Genomic DNA, 23643 nt, shown 5'->3' on the forward strand with positions numbered 1-23643 from the left:
ATCATGTGTTTTTTGGCGAAGGGATTTGGTGTAGAGGCAAAAAAAAAAGTGTTAGACCTCTGGTCAAGCATATGGGGTTTAAGTGGTCATTTTTAGTAGGGATGTCCGATATTATCGGCCTCCCGATATTATCGGCCGATATTAGCATAAAAATTGATATCGGGAAAATATCGGTATCGGTTTTTGAAAAAAAAATTTTTTTTTTTTTTTTTGCTTTATAAATAAGTTACAGGAGTTCTTACTGTATATGGTGTGTGTGATATGAAATTTGAGCTTACCCTAATCACAATAATCCCCGCATATATCGGTATCGGTTGATATCGGTATCGGTAATTAAGAGTTGGACAATATCGGTATATCGGTTATCGGTAAAAAAGCCAATATCGGACAACCCTGATTTTTAGATTTCTTTGGCTATTTTTGAAAAAAATTGAAAATTTGTGCAAATCTTTGAATATATATATTTTTTTTTAAACATTTTTAACTTGCTTCTGGGGGTCCCTGGAACAGCACATTTTGAAATGGGGGTCCGTGGCTAAATCCATATAATTTTGGGGGTCCTTGACATGGAAAAAGTTTGAGAACAACTGATATAGCAACAATAGTTTTTTGAGAAAAATTAACATTTGTTAAGACATTTGAAATGTTAGCTTTAAAAAATAGATATTCAAAGATTTGCACAAACGTTCACGATTTGTCAAAAAATAGCAGATCTACAAGCTCATAGCGTGGCACTAAAATGACACAGATTGCGTACCCTGGCTTAAAGGGTTAATACGTCACAGCAGCAATCAGAAATAGATGCGTTTGGCGCTGATGTAAGGAGATATACTGTACCATAAAGATTGGTTAAAATTACGTTTTTCATTAAAACATGTTCCAAATGCTAGTGTGATGGAGAAAAGACCAGGGTAATGTGCAGCGGCTGACCAAATCAAAGATGCTTGAAGCAAACTGCCAAGTTTCATAAAAAAAATCACAATTTATTCATTGTGATGGATTGTGCAGCCCCAGTTTAAATGAACCGCACCGTAAACGTGAGAGGGTCATGGGGTCACTGACCCCTGTACCTAGCCCTTTTCGGGACCCTGTTTACCTTTTTTGTATTTGGGAAGGCGGTATCCAGGGTCCCTTGTCGCTCAAACCACTGTCTCTCGTAGTCGCGGGTACCACTGTCTGGTCTCGGGCTAATAGCTCGTCGCTTAGAAGTTGCAGAGATTTCTCAAAGGTACCCACAAGAGCAATAGTAGCGTGCCAGAAAGCTGCATTAATGCGCTCGGATCGGCGATGCCGTTTAACATTTGTAATAATTTAGTAAAACTTAAGCTCCTCTCTCACACTCTGCTCCACTTCCCATGTCCCGCCTCCCCGCGTTGTGATTGTCATGCAAGCATGTAGGAGCTCGCCAATCAGAGGCAGTACCGTAGGACCATAGAGGTATGCGTAGGACGCGCAGCTTGTCAGTCACCGCGGGGAGGCGGGACATGGGAAGTGGAGCAGAGTGTGAGAGAGGAGCTTAAGTTTTACTAAATTATCAAAAATGTTAAACGGCATCGCCGATCCGTGCGGATTAATACAGCTTTCTGGCGCGCTACTATTGCTCTTGTGGGTACCTTTGAGAAATCTCTGCAACTTCTAAGCGACCAGCTATTAGCCCGAGACCAGACAGTGGTACCCGCGACTACGAGAGAGAGTGGTATGAGCGACAAGGGACCCTGGATACCGCCTTCCCAAATACAAAAAAGGTAAACAGGGTCCCGAAAGGGGCTAGCCTGTACCCTGCTCACATCAGAAAAAATGAGTGATGGGTCAAAAAGGTCAAATCAGGACATTTCCTGTTCTGGTCTGATCCAACTGCCCCCCCCCCTGATTGGTTAAGAAGCCAGCCCCCTGGGGTCAACGAGCGAGTGTCTGAACCAATGACAACACATATAGAAAAAAAAAAAATCACACAATTCTAAAACAAAAAAGACAAAGAGGAAAACGTGGCATCAGTCAACCAATCAGCTGTGAGACTGGCAGAGGGGGGCGGGGTTAATGGTCAGTCTGTGCGGGTAGAAGAAGGAGGGGAGGATTATGGAAGGGGTGGGGCCAAAAGCTCTGGGGGGAGTGGTCTTGGTACGGCCAATGCCGACAGGTCTTACAAACAAACAAACAAACAAACAAACAAACGCACGCATACAATCACACACACACGCACGCACGCACACACACACGCGCACGCAGACAGTATATAGTTTCACATGATTCCGTTGGTGAGGTACTGGAAGCCGTCGTATAGTTTGGTTGTGATGGAGCGCATGGACCCGTCCACCAGCTGGTCCACCAGCACCTGGAGCTGCTCCTCCGTCAGGCTCATGTGGAAGCGCTCCTTCAGGCCCCGCATGGTGCTGCTGCCGTGGAAACAGGGGAGCTGGGAGCCTGACACCAAACAAACGCGTTCAAACACAATGTACACGCGTTATTAACCCTTTAAGACCTGAAGCCGATTCTACATGTCTCCTAAATCCCAACAGTATTTTGAAAAACGTATGTTTCTATATCAGTGGTGCTCAATCTTTTTCATGTCAAGGACCCCCAAAATGATATGTATTTGGCCGCCGACCCCCATCAAAATATGTTGTTCCAGGGACCCCCAGAAGCAAAGATTTGAGTTAAAAATGTTCGCTTTAAAAATATATATATTCAAAGATTTGTACACATTTTCACGATTTTTCAAAAATAGCAGATCTACAAGCTTGTATATAGCTTGTATATCTGCTATTTTTGAATAGCCCAAAGTGTAAAATAATGCTTTTTTAGCTCAAATCTAAAAATGACACAGTTCCAGCCAGGTCTTAATGGGTTAAAAAAAAATGCTGGCACAGTAGCAACATATTGAGTTATTGACTAGTATTAAAATGCTATTGTATTTTTTATGTCCAATGTATTTGTATTTCAGTTCATAAAGTTAACATAACTATAACTAAATGCATTTGAAATTAAATACAAATGTTACTTTTCAGGATTCCAATTAAAAAATAGTACAAAAAAAAAACTGGATTCCAATTCAAAAATAGCAAAAATAGCAGATCTACAAGCTCAAAACGCATTAACGCTCAATAACGCATAAAGTACGGCAATAATGAACGAAGCAATGTGGCCCTCTGGAGTGAGTGTGGACATATGGTGGCCCTCTCCCCATCATCAAAGTTGCCCACCCCTGCTTTAAACTGTAAATACCCGCTCACCAAGAGAGCACACACGGTATTCCTTTTTTTCTTTTTCCACAAATTGTATGTTCTGGTTTGGATGTAGCTGTGAATTGCTATACTGTAGCGCACCACATAATAATGCTATTTGCCACCTTGCACGGTATGTGAATAACTTCAATGAAGCATCGTTTCGGTCGTATAGACTTTCCCTCAGGCATCATCTATGTCACTGTAAGTGCTAATATACAGAGACAAATACCCCCAAAGGATCATTCATTATTATTTACTGTTACCTTGTTGCATAATCTCTACTATCCCAATGACTTTGTCCATGTGTTTTCTAGCTGCTATGAGTCCTTGCAGCATCAACATCTTATAGTAGTTAAACATGTCTCCATCCTGTCCCCCCATCACCTGCAACACAACACAACACAATATGGTCTTAAACATGTCCCCCCATCACCTGCAACACAACACAACACAATATGGTCTTAAACATGCCCCCCATCACCTGCAACACAACACAACACAACACAGCACAATATGGTCATAAACATGGCCCCCATCACCTGCAACACAACACAACACAACACAATATGGTCATAAACATGCCCCCCATCACCTGCAACACAACACAACACAACACAATATGGTCATAAACATGTCCCCCATCACCTGCAACACAACATGTTATGCAACCAGATTTGTATTGTATTTGTTTGTATTACGTGTCAACCCTCTGGTGGTTGTTCAGTGTAATTGCACACGTGTATTTTAGTACTTCTCATTCATCTCAAGATCTTGCCAGAGGCAGCTGCATGTTGCTGCTGTCCTTCATATGCTATCCTTCTTGGTTTACACATGGCATTGTCTGTAAGTTGCTTTTTTAGCATAGAAGTGTGCTTTGTTTGTTAGTTTTCTAGGTGCATCATTCTTTGTGTGAAATGTACAGTATGTTTGGTTAACTACCAGTATGTTATTTGCTAAGCAGAAATGCTGACTGAGCATGCTAATTAATGTCACAGTTGTTTCTATTGCATTGCTGATTGATTGTTTAGTGCATTTAGAGGAGATATTTGACATGTAGGCCTTATACTATGCTCATCTGTTATTGTGTAGCCTACTGATGCAACATGTGTAGTTTTCATTTTTATATGCATACTATAGCATATTTCTCATTGGTGTGTTCTGTCATTTTGTCATTGTACAGTTTCACAATTACTCCAGTAAAGCTACTAAACTCAAAACACTTTGGCCTGTTCTTTGGAGCTTGATAAGGAGAGTGTTTAGCTGTCTGTCTAGCTGAACATACGTTCATGGGGACAACGTTTTGTGAGGACAGAACACAACACAAACAATATGGTCTTAAACATGTCCCCCATCACCTATAAAATAACACACAATATGGTCTTATAGTAGTTAATCATGTCTAAATCCTGTCCTGCTTTACTGTACATGACAAACACAACACACAAGACACAACACGGTCTTACAAATGATTAAAATAATACAAATATATCATGTCTAGACTCTAGACAGACTCACGTCGACAAACTCGGCTGTCAATTTGAAGGCCGACGTCTCGAACCCGAGGTTCCGAGGAGAACTGGACAGAATGAAGCCAAAGTCTATATGGATGATGTGTCCCTCGGCGTCCAATAGGATGTTCCCATTGTGCCTGACACACAGAGGGGGCGGGGCATAGAGACAGACAGACAGACAGACAGACAGACAGACAGACAGACAGATCAATGTGACATACTTTGAAATGCAGTTCATGACTTTTAAAGGGATAGTTCACCCAAAAACCTACTTGGACTAGGACTAGCACATTAAACCTAGCGTTACAACCAGCAGTATTACCAAACAGACAGACAGACAGACACAGTAGATCAGACAGACGGGTACCTGTCTTTGACCTGCAGCAGGTAGCAGATCAGACTGTACCCCGCACAGCTTTGGACAAAGTTCCTCTGAGCACACAGGAAGTTCTCTGTGGTGTGAGAGCCGTGTTCCTGCAGGAAGTAATCTAACAGAGACATCTGACTCTGTTTCTTCACCTGCAAGACACAAACCACACTGTTAAGGGGTGTGTGTGTGCGCGTGTGTGTGAGTGTGAGTGTGAGTGAGTGTGTGTGTGTGTGTGTGTGTGCGTGCGTGCGTGCGTGTGTGCATGCGTGCGTACGTGCGTGCATGTGTGTGTGTGTGTTAGGGCATTCACGAATAGTGAATTTTAGTATTCGAATTATTCGACCTAAAAGTATTCGAATATTCGATTATTCGCCGGTGAAATATCATATTTTTTTCATCCAATACAAACGAGCCTTTATCATTAAAATGCCGTATTGCAAGCCTTGAAAACAATCAGCGATTAAAGGGTTAACTAATGAAAGCCAGCTGAGCGTTCTGATTGGTCTAAACCCAAATCAGCTGGTCCAGGCATAGCAGATTTACAACTGCACATTGCCTCATGGATGGACGCGGTGTGAGCTTGTAGATCTGCTATTTTCGCTACAACACTCTTCTACGACGAAGCCTAGCATAACATGTGTTGCTGCTGCTCTGCTCTGCGATACCACGGCTCTGGTTGAAAAGAAACGTAGCGAACTTATTAATTCAGTTCATTTAACTTGGAATAAGTCAAATGATTTTCCAAGCCTATCCCATCTACAATATGTTCAACAACAACAACCACAGTTCCATCCTTCGGTCCGGTCGTTAAAAGGCATCTTTCTGGCATGCGCGCTGCTGTTTCAGCGCACCACTACTTACATTGAGTGACGGCACAACGTCACATACAGTATGAAATGATTTGACAACAATCAACCATGAATGGATTAGGAGAACTACCAACACCAGAGCTCACAGCTGCTGTTGAGAAGCCCCTGCTAAAAAAGAAAAATCAACAAAATCTAAAAAAAAAAATCCAAAATGTTTTAAATAATAATAATTAAAATAATAGCGATTATTCGACGTCGGTTTACAACGTCGAATAGTGGCTTTGATATTCGAATATTCGAATATTCGACTATTCGGTGAATGCCCTAGTGTGTGTGTGTTAGAGCTGCAACTAAAGATTATTCTATTGATTACATTTTCCAATAATTGAATAATCTGATCATTAAAACAAGAACATTATAGCAACGAATCAATGCGAAAAAAAGTCAAATATGTTTTATTTTCATTTTATAAACGACCAAAACAATTAGTCTGATTGATTCATCACTTAAGAACAATTTCATAGTTTGTCGTACAATGGTGTCATGCAAAAATACCAACAATAGCTGATATAAGGGCCTATGGGCCCCATGGCTCGGAAACCATTGATTGGATATCTTTCTCTATTCCCATTATAGCTTATTTTTTATAACCGATTAAATAGATTAGTTCGATTAACTATTGCACCCCTGTGTGCGTGTGTGTGTGTGTGTGTGTGTGTGTGTGTGTGTGTGTGTGTGTGTGTGTGTGTGTGTGTGTGTGTGTGTGTGTGTGTGTGTGTGTGTGTGTGTGTTCAGTCACCTGGTGTATAGAAACGGCGTTGACTACAGGTTCGATCATTCCACTGTCTGATGACAACACCAGGATCTTATAAGGTTTAATCCACAGAGGAAGTCTCTCCTGCTGCCAGATGCTCTGAGAACAAACACACACATTTAACAGTCATATTCACATGAAGTTTGTCGTATAAACGCCGTAGTTGAGTTTGTTCCATATTTTGTGAAACAGCACATGTAAAGACATCAAAACCATCAGTCTAGGACTGGTAAAGCAGGTTATTTATTAGAATAGTAATGTCTCAGAGGAGGACTGTGGACAGTTCAGAAACCTGCCTAGCAGTGACATCATTGGTAGGAAGGTTTAGTCATTTCAAACAATTTCAAACGTTTGTTTTTATTTTATTGATGCAAGAACAATGGCTTCTGTTTCATTGCGCTAACTTTCCTGGAAGATAAAGGCTGTAGTTTCTATTAACTTGGAATTCCCATCCATGATGTCATAAGGTAGGCAGGTTTATGAACTGTCCACAGTCCACCAATGAGACAGTGAGTAGATGGAAATGGTGCCATCTTATAATTAGTGAGCATTAGTGAGGACCAATTATATGAACGTATGGTTGAAAATAAGTGCTCCTTAAAAACAACACAAACACTTTTACTGTCACAACCTGATTATTGCCAGCACACAGTAAAATCCGTAGTGTTAATTTAACTCTGCGTGTACAAATGGAACCAAATGGACCCGTAAGGCTGCATTACTGGAGTGAAATGAACACTGATTTGACTCTGTATTTATTGTTGTTTCATGTTTATCTTCTATCACATGTTTACCAGGTGGCTGGTCAGTGCTGTAAGTATGATAGTGTATGACTGTACTAGCTGTATATTAAGCGTGTACTCATGGATTCAAGCAAAAATAAAATCTCAGGACTGAAACATTTTGTGAAAAACGCGTGAAAAGAGCGCCCACACACTAGCACTGTGTTACATAAACAATTAGCACAAATAAATAAAAATAATAAAATAAATGAGGAAGCCAATAGTTGGAATAAATCGCAGATTGAGGCTTTAACCTTTGCTTTTATGAAATCATCCGAGATCATCAGGGTATTCTGGAAGATTGAACATGTGTTCTATTGCCATTACTTTGACCACTTCAGATACTCTTTAATCTTAAAACAACTACTTTTGACTCGCTGTAAGCTTGTAGATCGCCTATCTTCAGTGCATGACATGCTTCCATAGAAGACATGCATACTTCTATGGAATCCAAACGACTGAAATCAGTCGTGGAGACTAATCCATGTGTACTAGGTGTGTACTGTATGTCGTAAGAACCTTTAACGATTCCTATATTTACCAAAAATGCATATCATTTTGGCCTTCACTATCATTTTTGATAAACACAAATTCAAATCATACCTACAGTATTGAATACATACATATTATACTGGTTCTGAAAGTGATGTCTGGGTTGCTTGAGGGGGTTCCAAATGGACCCTTACATTTGGTTCCATTTGAACACTCTTGGAGTTATGGTGGCCCTTGAAATGAATAAGAAAACCACTGACAGTGTGGTAAAACCACTGTCAGTGTGGTAAAACCACTGACAGTGTGGTAAAACCACTGTCAGTGTGGTAAAACCACTGTCAGTGTGGTAAAACCACTGTCAGTGTGGTAAAACCACTGACAGTGTGGTAAAACCACACTGTCAGTGGTTTTACCACACTGACAGTGTGGTAAAACCACACTGTCAGTGGTTTTACCACACTGACAGTGTGGTAAAACCACTGACAGTGTGGTAAAACCACTGTCAGTGTGGTAAAACCACTGACAGTGTGGTAAAACCACTGTCAGTGTGGTAAAACCACTGACAGTGTGGTAAAACCACACTGTCAGTGGTTTTACCACACTGTCAGTGTGGTAAAACCAGTTCCGGAAACGGTTCCAAACGTGCTGGGACCGATTCCGGTTCCTCAATGTTGAATCCGGTTCCTCCGATTCCTCCGGTTCTGGATCCCAACCCTAGTAGTACAGTACATACTGGTTGTATATTAAGTATATATATCAGTAGTGTGAGGCTAGGGCTGTACCTGTAGCTGTTGTAGGACCTGATAGGCTAGCAGTTCCTGTCTGAGGTCATCTCCACATTTAACAATAACAGACAGCAGTCTCCAGGTTGGCATGTGACCGTACGGAGAACCTTCTCTGATACGCCTGGAAACACACACAAATACAACTATTACAATGCTGCTCTACACACACACAAATACAACTATTACAATGCTGCTCTACACACACACAAATACAACTATTACAATGCTGCTCTACACACACACAAATACAACTATTACAATGCTGCTCTACACACACACAAATACAACTATTACAATGCTGCTCTACACACACACAGATACAACTATTACAATGCTGCTCTACACACACACAGATACAACTATTACAATGCTGCTCTACACACACACAAATACAACTATTACAATGCTGCTCTACACACACACACACAAATACAACTATTACAATGCTGCTCTACACACACACAAATACAACTATTACAATGCTGCTCTACACACACACAAATACAACTATTACAATGCTGCTCTACACACACACACAAATACAACTATTACAATGCTGCTCTACACACACACACAAATACAACTATTACAATGCTGCTCTACACACACACAAATACAACTATTACAATGCTGCTCTACACACACACAAATTCAACAATTACAATGCTGCTCTACACACACAAATACAACTATTACAATGCTGCTCTACACACACACAAATACAACTATTACAATGCTGCTCTACACACACACACAAATACAACTATTACAATGCTGCTCTACACACACACAAATACAACTATTACAATGCTGCTCTACACACACACAAATACAACTATTACAATGCTGCTCTACACACACACACAAATACAACTATTACAATGCTGCTCTACACACACAAATACAACTATTACAATGCTGCTCTACTGCACAATACTGTACTATACTACACACTTCTAAAAATGACTGTAAAACAGTCACGCTGCCCTACAAAGCCAAAGTGCAGTAACTAAGTTTTTTTGATTTATTTGTGTATCCCAAAGGTCATATTAGCCTTTGTTATTTTGGGGGATAAACACTTACCTCAAGAACAGATTAGTGTATATCACTTATATGCCGATATCTCAGTCATTCGGCTGACCAGTTGAATCACTTTTAAACCAATTTTTCAGTGATTTTTTGTTGTTGTTGTTACTGCACTTTGGCTTTGTACTGTTCATGTGAAGGACCCCCAAATAGCTGGCTGCGGACCACCATCTCATATTTTGTGACTATCTCATAGCAAATTTGGGATCTAATGGGGATCCTTTAATAAACATAAACATAAATAAACGTGACAGTGACCTCCAGAAGCAAAGATTTGTTGGTTTTAAAACATATCTATATATTCAAAGATTTGCACAAATATTCACGATTTTTCAAAAATAGCAGACCTACAAGCTCATAGCACGGCACTCTGTGCTGCGCTATGAACTTGTATATCTGCTATTTTTGAATAGCCAAAGTATAACATATGGTTAAAGTGGTAAAAAATGATTGCGACGCTAATTTAGTAACTAATTGGCATCCTTAGCCTTGAATTATACTTGGTTGCGTGCCGTGTCAGGCACCGAAAATAGCAGAGCTTGTAGATTTACTATTTTAGGTGGGCGAAGTATAAATCACCCTTAACCACATGTTGTCACCTCATTTTCTCCTCCCAGGGCTCTTTGAGGGCCACAGCTGACGGGTCCTCAGGGTCTCTCTTAAAGGACGTAGGGGGATGTGCCAACTGTTCTGATAGACGCCGCCTGAAACACAGACACAGACACACACACACACACACACACACACACACACACACACACACACACACACACACACACACACACACACACACACACACACACACACACACACACACACACACACACACACACACTTAACAAACATATGTGTACCCACACAATTTAATAGTTGACAGGCTGAATCTAGATTCTACTAGTCTTTATATTTGGTTGTTGCCCAAGATTGACTTCCTTGGTTTGTGAGATTTTCCCCGAACGCACACATGGACACCTCTTATAGACGCTCCCTAAGAGCCATGATGTTAAAAAAAAAAGGAGAAATTGTGAAAAATATTCAGGGACTGACTTCCTTGATCTAATGTCAATGTGCAAAAGCAATGTGGTGCAGATCCGTGTAGTTGTTTCCGAGATAAGCCGTGGACAGACACAGACAGACAGACACAAACATTTGGGTTACATTATACTTAAAGGAGAATTACGGCCAACGTTATTCTTACCTTTATTATGACGTTATGATATCCTAGGACGAGTGGTACAGTACAGAAATTCCATAACTCCATAACGGATCTGCCACAGTTAAAAACCCGCGCCTATAAAATCGCGTATTTTAAACATCTGGAGAGATCTCATGTTTACAGTGAGAGAACATTATGCAACATGTTGTTCTTGAATGCTCTTGCGCCTAAGACGAGCTTTCACGACACTTCCGGCGCCCGACCGGAAGTGTCGTGAAAGCTCGCCTTACGGTAAAAAAAAATTACGAATAAGCGATTTAAAGCAAGACATATGGGCGCAGGTTTTTAACTGAGGCGGATCCGTTATGGAGTGGACCAGTTCAGTTCAACTGATGTTTTTAAGTTGAGGTTTGTGAAGTGAGCTTGTTTAGCCAGTAGATGGTGCTGATGCCCTATTCAACTACCCTAACCCTTAACATACACCTTCACTGTCATGACACCTAATAGCTGGTATCCTACTATCCTACTATCCTACTATAATCCTACTATAATTCTAGTAACCTCTGTAGTGGTAGGTGAAGCTACCCGGTTCTCCTCAGTGGCTCGACCAATTGCTCTGATTTTGCACACAGCCATTGACCATTACCATCTGAACTTAACTGTGAAGCCCGTTTTTCAATTTCATCAAATCTCAGCTTCTTATTAGTGTTTATGTGTCAAACAATGTCGCCTCCCGGGTTGCCAGATCATGTGCGCATATCCCCCCACGGATGCGTCGACCGGGTATGGTCTAGTAACAATAATAACACTAGGGCAGTGGTGTGCGTGCAACACGTACCTGATATCTCCCGCCGCGATGAAGACAGGCTCTTTGTTTTCCAGACTGGTGATGCTGTCCACTGAAAACTGGCTGATGTTATCACAGCTGTTAGTGTGAAGCTCTGTGAGCTATGGACACACACACACACACACACACACACACACACACACACACACACACACACACACACACACACACACACACACACACACACACACACACACACACACACACACACACAGTTAGATAGTAGGATTTGCTGTATGGAGTGGTGCAGCAGCAGTTGATCAAATTAATCTATTTAATCAATCGATAAAAAAATGATCAACTCGATAATCGATACAAATATACACACGTATACAGGGTTCCCACACATTTTTTGAACAAATTTCTAAACTTTTCCATAATCTTTACAAAGTATTTTACCTAATTTCCAGGCCTATAGCAATCATACAGTGCTATAATGAGGCACTTCCACGTGTGTGCTATCAATGCCCAAAGACAGACTTGAGCAAAGGAGTTAAGTGTTAGCTTGTAGTCAGATCTACAAGCTAACACTGTATCACAGTGTTTTTAGCTTGTAGATCTTGATCACTTTGTTACGTGACGTCCTGTATACATTAGGCCACATGATTTATTTCACGTAATGCTATGACATGTTTTTTGAACTCAATAGCCAAAAACTATTTAAATTATATCCAAACATTTTCCAAAACGTTTGATTAATTCCAAACCTTTTCTAGGCCTGGAAAACGTTTTATTTTATTTAAAATGTTTATATTTCCAGGAATTTCATGACCGTGGGAACCCTGTAAATAAATGGATGTCATGGTAACACACACATAAACAGACCGAGTTACAAAGTCATGTATTGCAATTTGCGGTGCAACTGTTAACTCATTGAGTGCCACAATCCGTCAAATCCGTCACGTGGCCTGACGCCCAGAGCGCCACAATCCGTCAAATCCGTCATAAAAATTTTTTCAAAATATTTTTTTTTTTTCAAAACAAAAGTTTTTTTTTTTTTTTTGGGGGAAAAACATGTTCAGAACCCAAGATATGATGATTTGAAGATTTGCTGCTCCATCCACTCCTTGTTTAACCTATAACTTAAAAAGGCTGTATCTCGCTTCCTAAGCACTTTTTTTTTACAATGAATTTTGGCTGTGGCACTCAGAACCAAAATTCCATTAACATGAATAAATAAGCTTGGCACTGAATGAGTTAATCAAACTGATTTAATTCATAATACAAAAATTATCCTTAATTGATTTAATAAAAAATATCTATTTTGGGGGAAACCGTTTTTGTCCACATTTTTAAATAGTGAAAATAGCGATCAATAAGCTGACAAGGCGTCACATCGCGACGTGTTGTGAGCTTGTATATCTGCTATTTTCACTATTTTTGGGGGATAATGTTGTACACAAAGTAAAACAAAATAGGGAATAAGTGTTTAATCATGCTAAGTGTCAATTTGCTGACTTTTTTTTAAATGCGCTTCTCAATTATTCCATTAATCGAAAAAAGGTTATAGATAGAATAATCGCTGAGAAAATAATCGATAGTCGCAGCCCTAACTGTACGCTTAGATTTGATTGGCTGACATTGCCGTCAATTTAAACACCGATTGGCTGAAGTCAGGGGCCTGCACCTCCACCTGCAGGTCGGCGATGTCGTCTACGCTCCAGGCCTCGTCGTCGTTGTCGTAGTTTGGGACCGTGGAGAAGCTTCCCGTCCGCTGCTCCGCCGTCAGGAAACAGTCCGGGAGGTTCTCCACAGAACGGGTGGAGCGGATCCGGTTCTCTGGGATCCGTACGGGAACGTTGGACGACTCAAAGCTGTCACACTCCAGAACCTCCACGTAGATTAGATACGGAGCCTAGACACAGACAGACAGACAGACAGACAGACAGACAGACAGACAGACAGACAGACAGACAGACAGACAGACAGACAGACAGACAGAGCTAAACTGTGAATAAGTTGCTAGAATCCACGAAGCATGTATTTTGCACAAACTACAACTGAACCTTGACCTCTGACCTTGACCCGAAGATCTACAAGCTCAAAACGTGTCGCACAGCGACACGTTTTGAGCTTGGAGATCTGCTATTTTTTGCTATTTTTTAATTGGAATCCCATTTATTTTTTTGCTATTTTTTAATTGGAATCCAGATTTCTTTTTTGAATTACATTAATTCAAATAAAACGTATTTCATTTCAAATGCATTTAGTTATACTTATGTTGACTTTATGAACTTAATTAGGCTACAAATACAAGACACTAATTAAGCTACTAATATAGACTGAAGTAATTAAAGCGGGTCATGTTTGCATGTTTGGAATTGTAACAGCTGAAATCAATAATATATCAGTATTCTGACATTAACCTGCGCACCGCATTAAGTGAAGGTGGGGGCCGCATGTGGCCCCCCCGGGGCCGCCAGTTGCCCATGTATGACGTAAACGTTACCTTGTCTTTGGAGTTGAGGACCACCGCCTGGGTGTGAGGGACCCGCACGATGTGGTGCTGGAAGGCGGCGGTCGGCAGCCACACGCGGCCCGGCAGCTTGTGGTTGAGCAGCGACAGCTCCGAGACCAGCCTCTGGGTCTTCTGCTCTTTGGTGGGGAGGACAGCCAGGCGCTTCCCGATGCCCATCAGGGACTTGATGAACTCTCTCTGTGGAGCGAGACGCACAGGCTGACAGACAGAGAGAGAGAGAGAGAGAGAGATGGAGAGAGTCAGACAGTAAGACGGGAGGAAGAGCGGTAATAGGGCATAGCAGTGGCGGCCATTTTCTGGTTCCACTTCAAAATACTCAATGCATTTTTCCCATTGACATTTCCAAAAATATTGATATCAATTCATTTAACCCATTGAGACCTGAAGCCGATTCTACATGTCTCCTAAATCCCAACAGTCTTCTGAAAAACGTATGTTTCTATATCAGTGGTGCTCAATCTTTTTCATGTCAAGGACCCCCAAAATTATATGTATTTGGCCGCCGACCCCCATCAAAATATGTTGTTCCAGGGACCCCCCAGAAGCAAAGATTTGAGTTAAAAATGTTCGCTTTAAAAATATATATATTCAAAGATGTGCACACATTTTCACGAATTTTCAAAAATAGCAGATCTACAAGCTCATAGCGCGGCACTCGGTGCCGCGCTATGAGCTTGTATATCTGCTATTTTTGAATAGCCAAAGTGTAAAATAATGCTTTTTAGCTCAAATCTAAAAATGACACAGTTCCAGGTCTTAATGGGTTAATCCTAGAATCAAGCCATCCAGGGTCCTGGTGAATCATGACTATAAAACATTTTTTTCTGTAATTTTGTTTTATTTTATATTTAATTATATGATGTACTATATTTAATAAATACCCTTTGTTTTGCCATTTTCAAAAAAGTTTTGTTCACAGAATCAAACGTTTTATGGTCATGATTCACCAGGATCCTGGATGACTTGATTCTAGGCTTAAATTAATTGATATTAAATATTTTTGGAAATGTCAATGGGAAAAATGCATTGAGTATTTTTTAAGTGGAACCAGAAAATGGCCGCCACTGCTATGCCCTATGCCTGATAAGTGCTCCGTCATACGATGGGGTCGTGTGATCGAAAACAGCCGCTCTAGAAGCTTGCGGCGCGTCGCATCCGCGCCACGTCGTCAGCGGTGGAAAAAGTACTCAAATGTTTTACTTAAGTAGAAGTATCAATACTGCTATATAGACATACGCAAGTAAAAGTCCGGAATTCCACGTTTACTCGAGTAAAAGTACAAAAGTATTGGTATCAAAATGTACTTAAAAATACCAAAAGTAGAAAGCACTCGTGATGCAGAATGTCCCATTTCACAAGTTTTCAAATGTATACAAATCTTTTGAAAATAGCCGATCTACAAGCTCACAATGCGTCGCATCGCGACGCATTGTGAGCTTGCAGATCGGCTATTTTCAAATGGCTGAAATGTCTATAGGGCTGAAGTGGTTAATGTATGTTTTGTAATGATATTCTAAATCTACTAAGTAACTAGTAACTAAAGTTTTCAAATAATTGTAGTGGAGTAAAAGTATAATATTTGTCTCCGAGATGTAGTGGAGTAAGAAGTAAAAGTACAGAAAATTGGAAATATTCCAGTAAAGTAAAAAATACCTCAAAAGTGTACGTAAGTACAGTACTTGCGTAAATGTACTTAAGATACTTTACACCACTGCACGTCGTAGATCGGCTATTTTCGGGCACACAAAGCCATCGTATGACCAAGAAGTAATCAAGCTTTAGACGGATCAGAGAAGACGTTTCATCTGGATGCAAACGTGTCCCGTTGTGTTGAACGACAGTAAAGCAACAAAGTGGAGACATGAGAACCCGTTTTGGACACAAATCATCATCACCATCATCAAGGCAGACTTTTTTTTCCCTCCTTCCTCAGGTAACGTCTCAAAACCTACAACAACTGATTGGTACAAACATGAAGAACAACAGGACATTTGACACAATAACTTCTAAATTAAAAACGGATTCAGTCCGTGAACACGTACCACAGAATGACTCGTTTACTGCCGATCACAAGTTAAAGCTACACCCATGCAATTTGTTCTAATAAAATGTTGTGTACGCGATATTTTTGTTAAGACCTGGACAGCATTCTGTGTCATTTTAGATTTCTTTGGCTATTCAAAAATAGCAGATCTACAAGCTCATAGCGCGGCACCGAGTGCCGCGCTATGAGCTTGTAGATCTGCTATTTTTGAAAAATCTTGGAAAAGTGGTGCAAATCTTTGAATATATATTGTTTCAAGCAAACATTTTGAACTCAAATCTTTGCTTCTTGGAGGTCCCTGGAACAAAACATTTTGAGATGGGGGTCCGTGGCCAAATACATATCATTTTGGGGGTCCTTGACATGAAAAATTGAGGACCCACTGGCATGGAAACATAAGTTTTTCAGAAAACTGTTAGGATTTAGAAGACATATTTTGTCGAATCGGCCTCAGGTCTTAATGGGTTAAAAGATGTTTGTTCAGTAACAGAGGGGTCTCCCCCGTCTCTCCAGCTCTTCAGTAAACAACTGACGTCAATGGTAGAGGTCGGGATGCCAATTCTATTCAATCACGAGAGAGAACTCATACAGGATACAGGATAAACAAGTGAAGACACACTTGAGACTGGAACACAAATAAAGTTGAAAGCTGATAAAAGGGTTCTCTCTTCTGACTGGATGAAATGTGTGTCCCACCTCAAAATATAATTAGTTTTTAAAAGAGTTGGAGATGGGGAGACCCCTGTTACTGAACAAACACACTCTGGCAATGATTACCATCTTTGAGACATAATCCAATGGTTGTAGTTTCACTGTTCCAATCATCATTGCCTTGAATTTAAGCTCTCAAGGTAGCACTTATTCCAGGCTGTATGGATTACAAACGGATTAAAAAGCACCGAGGCAACGCCGCTCATGGCCAACAGGAGGCGGTTTTGTGCCAAACGTGCATAGCATGGCTTTAACTACTGATCATTTGATCTGAGTTTTGGTATTATTAGATATTATTCAGTGGTGGAAAAAGTACTGAAATGTTTTACTTGAGTAAAAGTATCGATACTGCAATGTGCAACTAAAAGTCCGGCTTTTAAAATTTACTTGAGCAAAAGTATAAAAGTATTGGTATCAAAATGTACCAAAAGTAAAAGTACTAACATGTTTGAAAATAGCAGATCTACAAGCTCACAACGCGTCGCAATGCGACGCTTTGTGAGCTTGTAGATCTGCCATTTTCAAATAGCGTATGTATAAAATAGGGCTAAAGAAGTTAAGGTATGTTTTATAATGTAATCATTTATATCTGCAAAGTAACTTGCAACTACAGTTTTCAAATAATTGTAGTGAAGTAAAAGTACAATATTTGCCTCTGAGATGTAGTGGAGTAGAAGGAGAAGTATAGACAATTGGAAATACTCCAGTAAAGTAAAAGTACCTCAAAATTGTACTTAAGTACAGTACTTGAGTAAATGCATTTAGTTACTTTACACCACTGGTATTATTGTAGCATTATTATGATGGGATGTCCGTTACTGTCTGGTACATGTTCAGGGGCCACACCCCTCCGATGACAACCAACCACTGCCCCACTGTAGCCAACGACGACGGCCAACCATATCCCAGGATGCATCAGGACAGAGGAGGTGGTGGTGAACTTACGGGACCTGTCTCACTCTCTGACTGACCTGTCTCACTCTCCTCCGACCCCAGACTGTCAGAGCCGGAGTCCTGAAAGGTCGGAGGTCAAGAACATGACATCATCATCATCTGCAATGAAGACTTTCCATCCAGTCCAAACTGCATGCTGTTGTACTTCATATTTGTGTGTGTGTGTGTGTGTGTGTGTGTGTGTGTGTGTGTGTGTGTGTGTGTGTGTGTGGGTTAACCCTGTAGGAATTGTAAAATGAATGTGGTCTGACCGAGAACCTTTTGTGTATCAATCAATCAGTTTTGCGTAGGTGATGTTTTAATAGTTTAGATTACATTAATAGTTTAAATGATATTTATCATCATACTGTGACGTTCAATCGTACTGTAATTGACCATTTCACCTTTTTTTGGTATACTTCAGTTAATGGTTCACCACGTTTCCCAGAATGCTGTTCAACGACTTATTCAATGACACATCTTGTGCTGCACTGCATTCTGGACTAGTGCGTCTACCGTGGGTGTGAAACATTTGTATCTCTGACTCTTCTATGCTGGATTGTATTTCTTTCTAAAGCTTAATTAATATTCCGTCACAGTTTGCCTAAAAGAACTGATCTTCACGCTAACAACGCATCGCCGTGCCACGCGTGCAGCTTGAAGATCAGTGCTTGTGGTCGGGTGTAGATGTGTGTTGTTGTAGTAGATTGGGTGTAGTTGCGTATAACTAGAGCAGAGGTTCTCAAAGTGGGGTCCTTGAGGGGGTTCCAGGATGGTCCCAAGCTAAAATATTGATAGCTAGGAACAGGAACCGAATGGACCCTTACAGGTCTGTAACTCTGAGGGTGTACGAATGGAACCAAATGGACCCTTACGGGTCCATTTGGTTCCATTCGTACACTCTCAGAGTTATGGGGTTCTTTCTGTAATGCATGCATACCAAACTGGAGGTCCTTGAAATTAAACCGTTTGAGAATCACTGAACTCGAGGTTGGGGCCGGTACTGCGGCCCTCACATCTACGTTACACCGCCGATCCGACCCATGTGCCCATATATGGGCAGGGCCCCCAGGGGTCACATTGGTGCGAATAGGTGTTGTTGGCAACGGTTTCTGTTGTGTCTGAAAGTAACCGTTTTTTTTTTGGACACGTGAGGTTTCTGCCCGAACAGAGACGGATATATAACGGGGTGTCGCCGCGGTCGGCTCTCTCACCTCGTCCGGGCTCTCCACCTTGGGGTTGCTGGCGGTCCTCTTCAGGTTGCTGCTGAGGCTGATGGAGACGGTGGCGTCCGACTTGGAGCGCTGGTGGGTGCGTTTGGTGGGAGACAGGCTGTGGTGCTCCGCGGCGGCGGCGGAGGAGGAGGCGGCGGCGGGGGGGAGGGGGCAGAAGGGGGTGAGGGTGGTGAGGAGCTCCCTGCGGGCGCGGCTCGCCGACGGCTTCAGCTCGTCGGACAGGATGAGCTTGCGGAGCTTGGTGCCTCTGGAATGTCTCTGGGTGGAGATGTGCATGTCGGAGCTGTACGCGCCCAGCAGCCAGGCGCACCGCAGAGAGAACGAGATGCTCTGTCTGCAACGGTGGACCTGAGAAAGAAACACACATCATCATCATTATCATTATGCGTCATATTGACCCATTAAGACCGGGAACGCATCTGTGTAACCACTTTAACCATTTATATTTTATACTTTGGCTATTCAAAAATAGCAGATGTACAAGCTCACAGCGCGGCACGAAGTGATGCGCCGTGAGCTTGTATGTCTGTTATTTTTGAATAGCCGACGTATAAAATCTAAAATGCTTTCCCGTTTTAATGGGTTAATGCATATCAAACTGGGGGTCTTGAAATTAAAAAGGTTGAGAAATATACAGTAACTTAACCATATCAACCCTGGCATCCCTTTTTGGGGGCATTTGTCATTAAAGGCAAAACATCTTTAAAAATGGTCAAAACATTGTGAAAAGATTTCAAACTTTTCCAAAATAGCCAATCTACAAGCCAATCACAAGTGTCACACTCAATGTAAGACAAAGCATATAGGCTTATAGTGGTTACACTCTTTTACTTGACCGCAAATGTTAAGAATGATATTTAGATCATTGGTTCTCAAAGTGGGGTCCGGGGACCCCCAGGGGTACTTGAGGGGGTTCCAGGGGGTCCCCAGCTAAATGATGGATAGGAACCAAATGGACCCCTATGGGTCTGTAACTCTGAAAGTGTACAAATGGAACCAAATGGACCCGTTCAGAGTTAAATTAACATTGATTTTACAATATAAATTGGGGTCCCAGAGATAGAGATGCCATTAAATGGGGTCCGCAGCCTAATGCATGTCAAACTGGGGGTCCTTGAAATTAAAATGGTTGAGAATCACTGCTAGATCCGTAAACATCTTCTCTTATGGGGGTCCCTGGCTTATCTTGTCTTTTCAAATGGGGGTCCGCGGGCTGATAAGTGTCAATTTGGGGGTCCTTGACATGAAAAAGTTTGAAAACCACTGATTTAGATAGCATGTTGTTGTTGTAGACAGATGCTAAGGTTGATGTTTACATGGTATCCTTTGATACTTGGAAGAACTGGATTGTTTTCTGTGCACTCTATTTACCCTGTTGTTTGTTCACTCAGGTTCATGACATTTACTCTGATCTTACACTGTTTAAGTCACTTTGGAGAAAAGTGTCCCTTGCCAAAAAGAACACAACATATCACAACACATCATTCGGTTGTTAGCCTGATAAATCTTGTTCTTCTTGTTCTTTTTGGAAAGCGACACGGCCGTTCTACTCGAGTGTTCATTATTTTCGGATTAACCCATGAAGACCTGAGGCGATTCTTAAAAAATGTTTTCTAAATCCCAACAGTTTTTTGAAAAAAATCGAAAAATATTTTTTTCACGATTTTTCAAAAATAGCAGATCTACAAGCGCATAGCGCGGCACTCGGTGCCGCGCTATGAGCTTGTATATCCGCTATTTTTGAATAGCCAAAGAAATCTAAAGTGACACAGATGCGTTCCGGGTCTTAAAAGGTTAAAACACACCTTTGAGCGGTATTCACCGTTCTAAATTAACATAATAAAGCAGCATAATAAAAACTGTGCAGTTAACAGTTACTCGTGTTAACATTAACTAAAAGCTTATCTTTCTTGTTTGCTGGGGGACCTATCAGGAGGGTGTGACCTAACAATACTGAACTTGAGTGAACAGTTTAATTCTAACTAATAATGGAGAGTCAAAGCCTACAAATGGTGCAGGTAACAAAAATAGCACAGTATTGGGTTTTCAGTTCTACAACTGATTAATAAAAGAGTACAAAGTACAACAGTTTCAGACAAAAACTATCAAAGGAGTGAGGGAGAATTCAGGGGCGTCCGGGTGGCGCAGGGGTTAAGCTCCTGCCCACCACCGCGAGACTAGTAGAGGTTTGAATCCTGTGCAGTTGAGTCCAGCCGGCCTGGCCCCCGGGGCCCTCAATAAAATACAACTGTTTGAGGGTGGGAAGCAGGGCAGCAGGGGGCGATCTTTGTCAATGCACTAGTGACTCCTAAAGGTTGGTCAGGGTAAGGAACCAGGCGGTGACATCGTGTCCTGTCCTGCCAATTAAGCCCCTCACGCTCAGGTTGAAAAGAAGTGGCTGGAACGTCGGAGTGGACACGTGTGTGGTTGTCTACGTCACCCTCCCTACTGAACCAACCAGTGAATCTTTTTAGTGTTCAGTTCCAACGGAAATAATCCATTGCAGGTTTTCCACGATTACAAAGAGGGGAAGCAATCTGTAGCTATGGAAATGGAAGGTTGAAATTAGGATGACCCCGAGATTGGAGGATTCAGTACCTCATAAGGAACTCAAAAGATATCCATCCTTACATTGGGGGGAGACCACTCCGTTCCTTTCCTTTTGAATGTGTCGGTGTGTCGAACATTTGTCACAAAATATTGGTATCACCCGACCGAAACCACTGGTCGCCAGATTCTGTGAGAAACAAGCAACCGGGTCTAGGAAAACCAGCCCAAAAGAAGAGACTATGGGCAACATGAGTACTTTAACATGTACATCAGCTATTTGGAAATAGCAGATCTACAAGCTCACAACGCGTCGCTTGTAGATCGGCTATTTTCAAATAAAATCTTGCGGGGAAATTATAATAAGCAGACCTGGCAACCCTGCTGGAGAGCTTTACGAATGGTGGGGCAGTATGGAACTCTCAGACTGCCTCGGCCTCTTTCCTTTCATGCGACGCGACGCGTTGTGAGCTTGTAGATCTGCCATTTTCAAATAGCTGATGTACATGTCAAAGTGCTCATGTTGGCCCATAGTCGCTTCTTTTGGGCTGGCTTTCCTAGACCCGGTTGCTTGTTTCTCTCACAAAATCTGGCAACACTGGTCAGCGGTGGAGACGGAAGCGAACGAGGAGGGGCAGGTGGTCGGAGGAGTGATGCCGATTGGGCAGGTGGCTCACCGCCCTCAGCTCGGACTTGCCCACCAATGAGAGCCTGCCCAGCAGCTCCAGGCCCCGCCGCCCCTGCTCGGGAAGGTGCGACGAGCGTGGCGGCGCGCCTCGGTCCGGCGTGTACAGCACGTAGTCCACCGTCACGGCGGCGTGGGAGCTGTAGGAGGTGACTTCGGGCGTCCCGTTGCGCGCCAGGAGGTGCTGGTACGAGGAGCGCAGATTCACGCCGTGATCTATTCTAGGTCCGTCTAACGTCGTGGGTGTAGTGGTAGAGGTGTCGTACTGACAGGGCGTGGTGGTAGAGGAGACGCACAGACAGGGCGTGGTTGTGGAGGAGACGCACTGACAGGGCGTGGTTGTGGAGGAGACGCACTGACAGGGTAGCGCGGTAGCGGTGTGGTTTTGAAACCGTCGCTGTCTGCCGCCATACCGACAGCGTGCGTCGACGCCCAGCCTCCGAGACCGGAGAGGAGCCTCCGCGAGGAGACGCTGACCTCTGGGAGCGCCGCCGCTCTCCTGACCGTCCGACACCCCGTCGTCTCCGGGCGTCCCCTGGCACTCCTCCAGGAACCCCGTCGTCAGGAAGCCGTACAGCGGACTCCAAGGGGTGGAGTTCAAATCGCCGCACATCACCACCGGATTTGCCGAGCCGCCGCCGCCGCCGCCCGGGAGGCGGGACAGGCGGCCTATCTCGGCCAACAGGACGGCGAGCTGAGCCAGCCGGATGTCGCCGCGCCTGGGGTTGTAGAGCAAGTGGGTGTTGGCCACGCAGAGGAAGTCCGAGGGATCCGATTGGCCGCCGTCGGCGGGGACGGGTCGCAGCAGGAGGATCAGCCCGACGTTGTCTCGGTCCAAGAGGGGAACGCCGGGGCGGAAGTACTCCACGGGGTGGGCGGAGAGGAGGGCGAGGCGAGACGCCTTGAAGGCGACCGCGCAGCCGTCGGGCTTTCGACCCGTACGCTTCTTATATTCACACTGGTATCCCATCTCCTGTAGAGCAGGTTTAATCTGCTTCTCGTAATGGTCTGCTTGCACCTCCTGGAGACACAGAATGTCTGCGTCGTAGTGCCGGATCTCGGCCAGGAGGTTGGGCAGCCTGTACTCCCAGGGCAGCACCCCGGGGTGACAGTGTTTATAAAGAGATGCGTTG

The 23643-nt window shown here is 42.8% G+C and overlaps 1 protein-coding gene across 1 annotated transcript in view; it reads right to left on the reverse strand.

Annotated features, from left to right (window-relative positions):
* Positions 1–1572: 1572 nt before the first annotated feature.
* The window catches only part of pi4kb (phosphatidylinositol 4-kinase, catalytic, beta), a 30090-nt gene continuing 8019 nt past the window's right edge, over positions 1573–23643 (reverse strand). The window contains exons 3-13 of the mRNA XM_084051799.1: positions 19258–19626; positions 14326–14553; positions 13504–13731; positions 11868–11977; positions 10473–10577; positions 8785–8908; positions 6714–6827; positions 5103–5254; positions 4740–4872; positions 3488–3608; positions 1573–2421 (exon numbers count right to left, since the gene is read on the reverse strand). Coding sequence (XP_083907925.1) covers positions 2240–2421; positions 3488–3608; positions 4740–4872; positions 5103–5254; positions 6714–6827; positions 8785–8908; positions 10473–10577; positions 11868–11977; positions 13504–13731; positions 14326–14553; positions 19258–19626 — 1866 coding nt within the window. The 3' untranslated portion in view covers positions 1573–2239. The remainder of the gene's footprint in view (positions 2422–3487; positions 3609–4739; positions 4873–5102; positions 5255–6713; positions 6828–8784; positions 8909–10472; positions 10578–11867; positions 11978–13503; positions 13732–14325; positions 14554–19257; positions 19627–23643) is intronic.

This window comes from Gymnoscopelus microlampas (assembly GCF_963454915.1).
Source record: "Gymnoscopelus microlampas genome assembly, chromosome: 3".
NCBI classification, from domain to species: domain Eukaryota; kingdom Metazoa; phylum Chordata; class Actinopteri; order Myctophiformes; family Myctophidae; genus Gymnoscopelus; species Gymnoscopelus microlampas.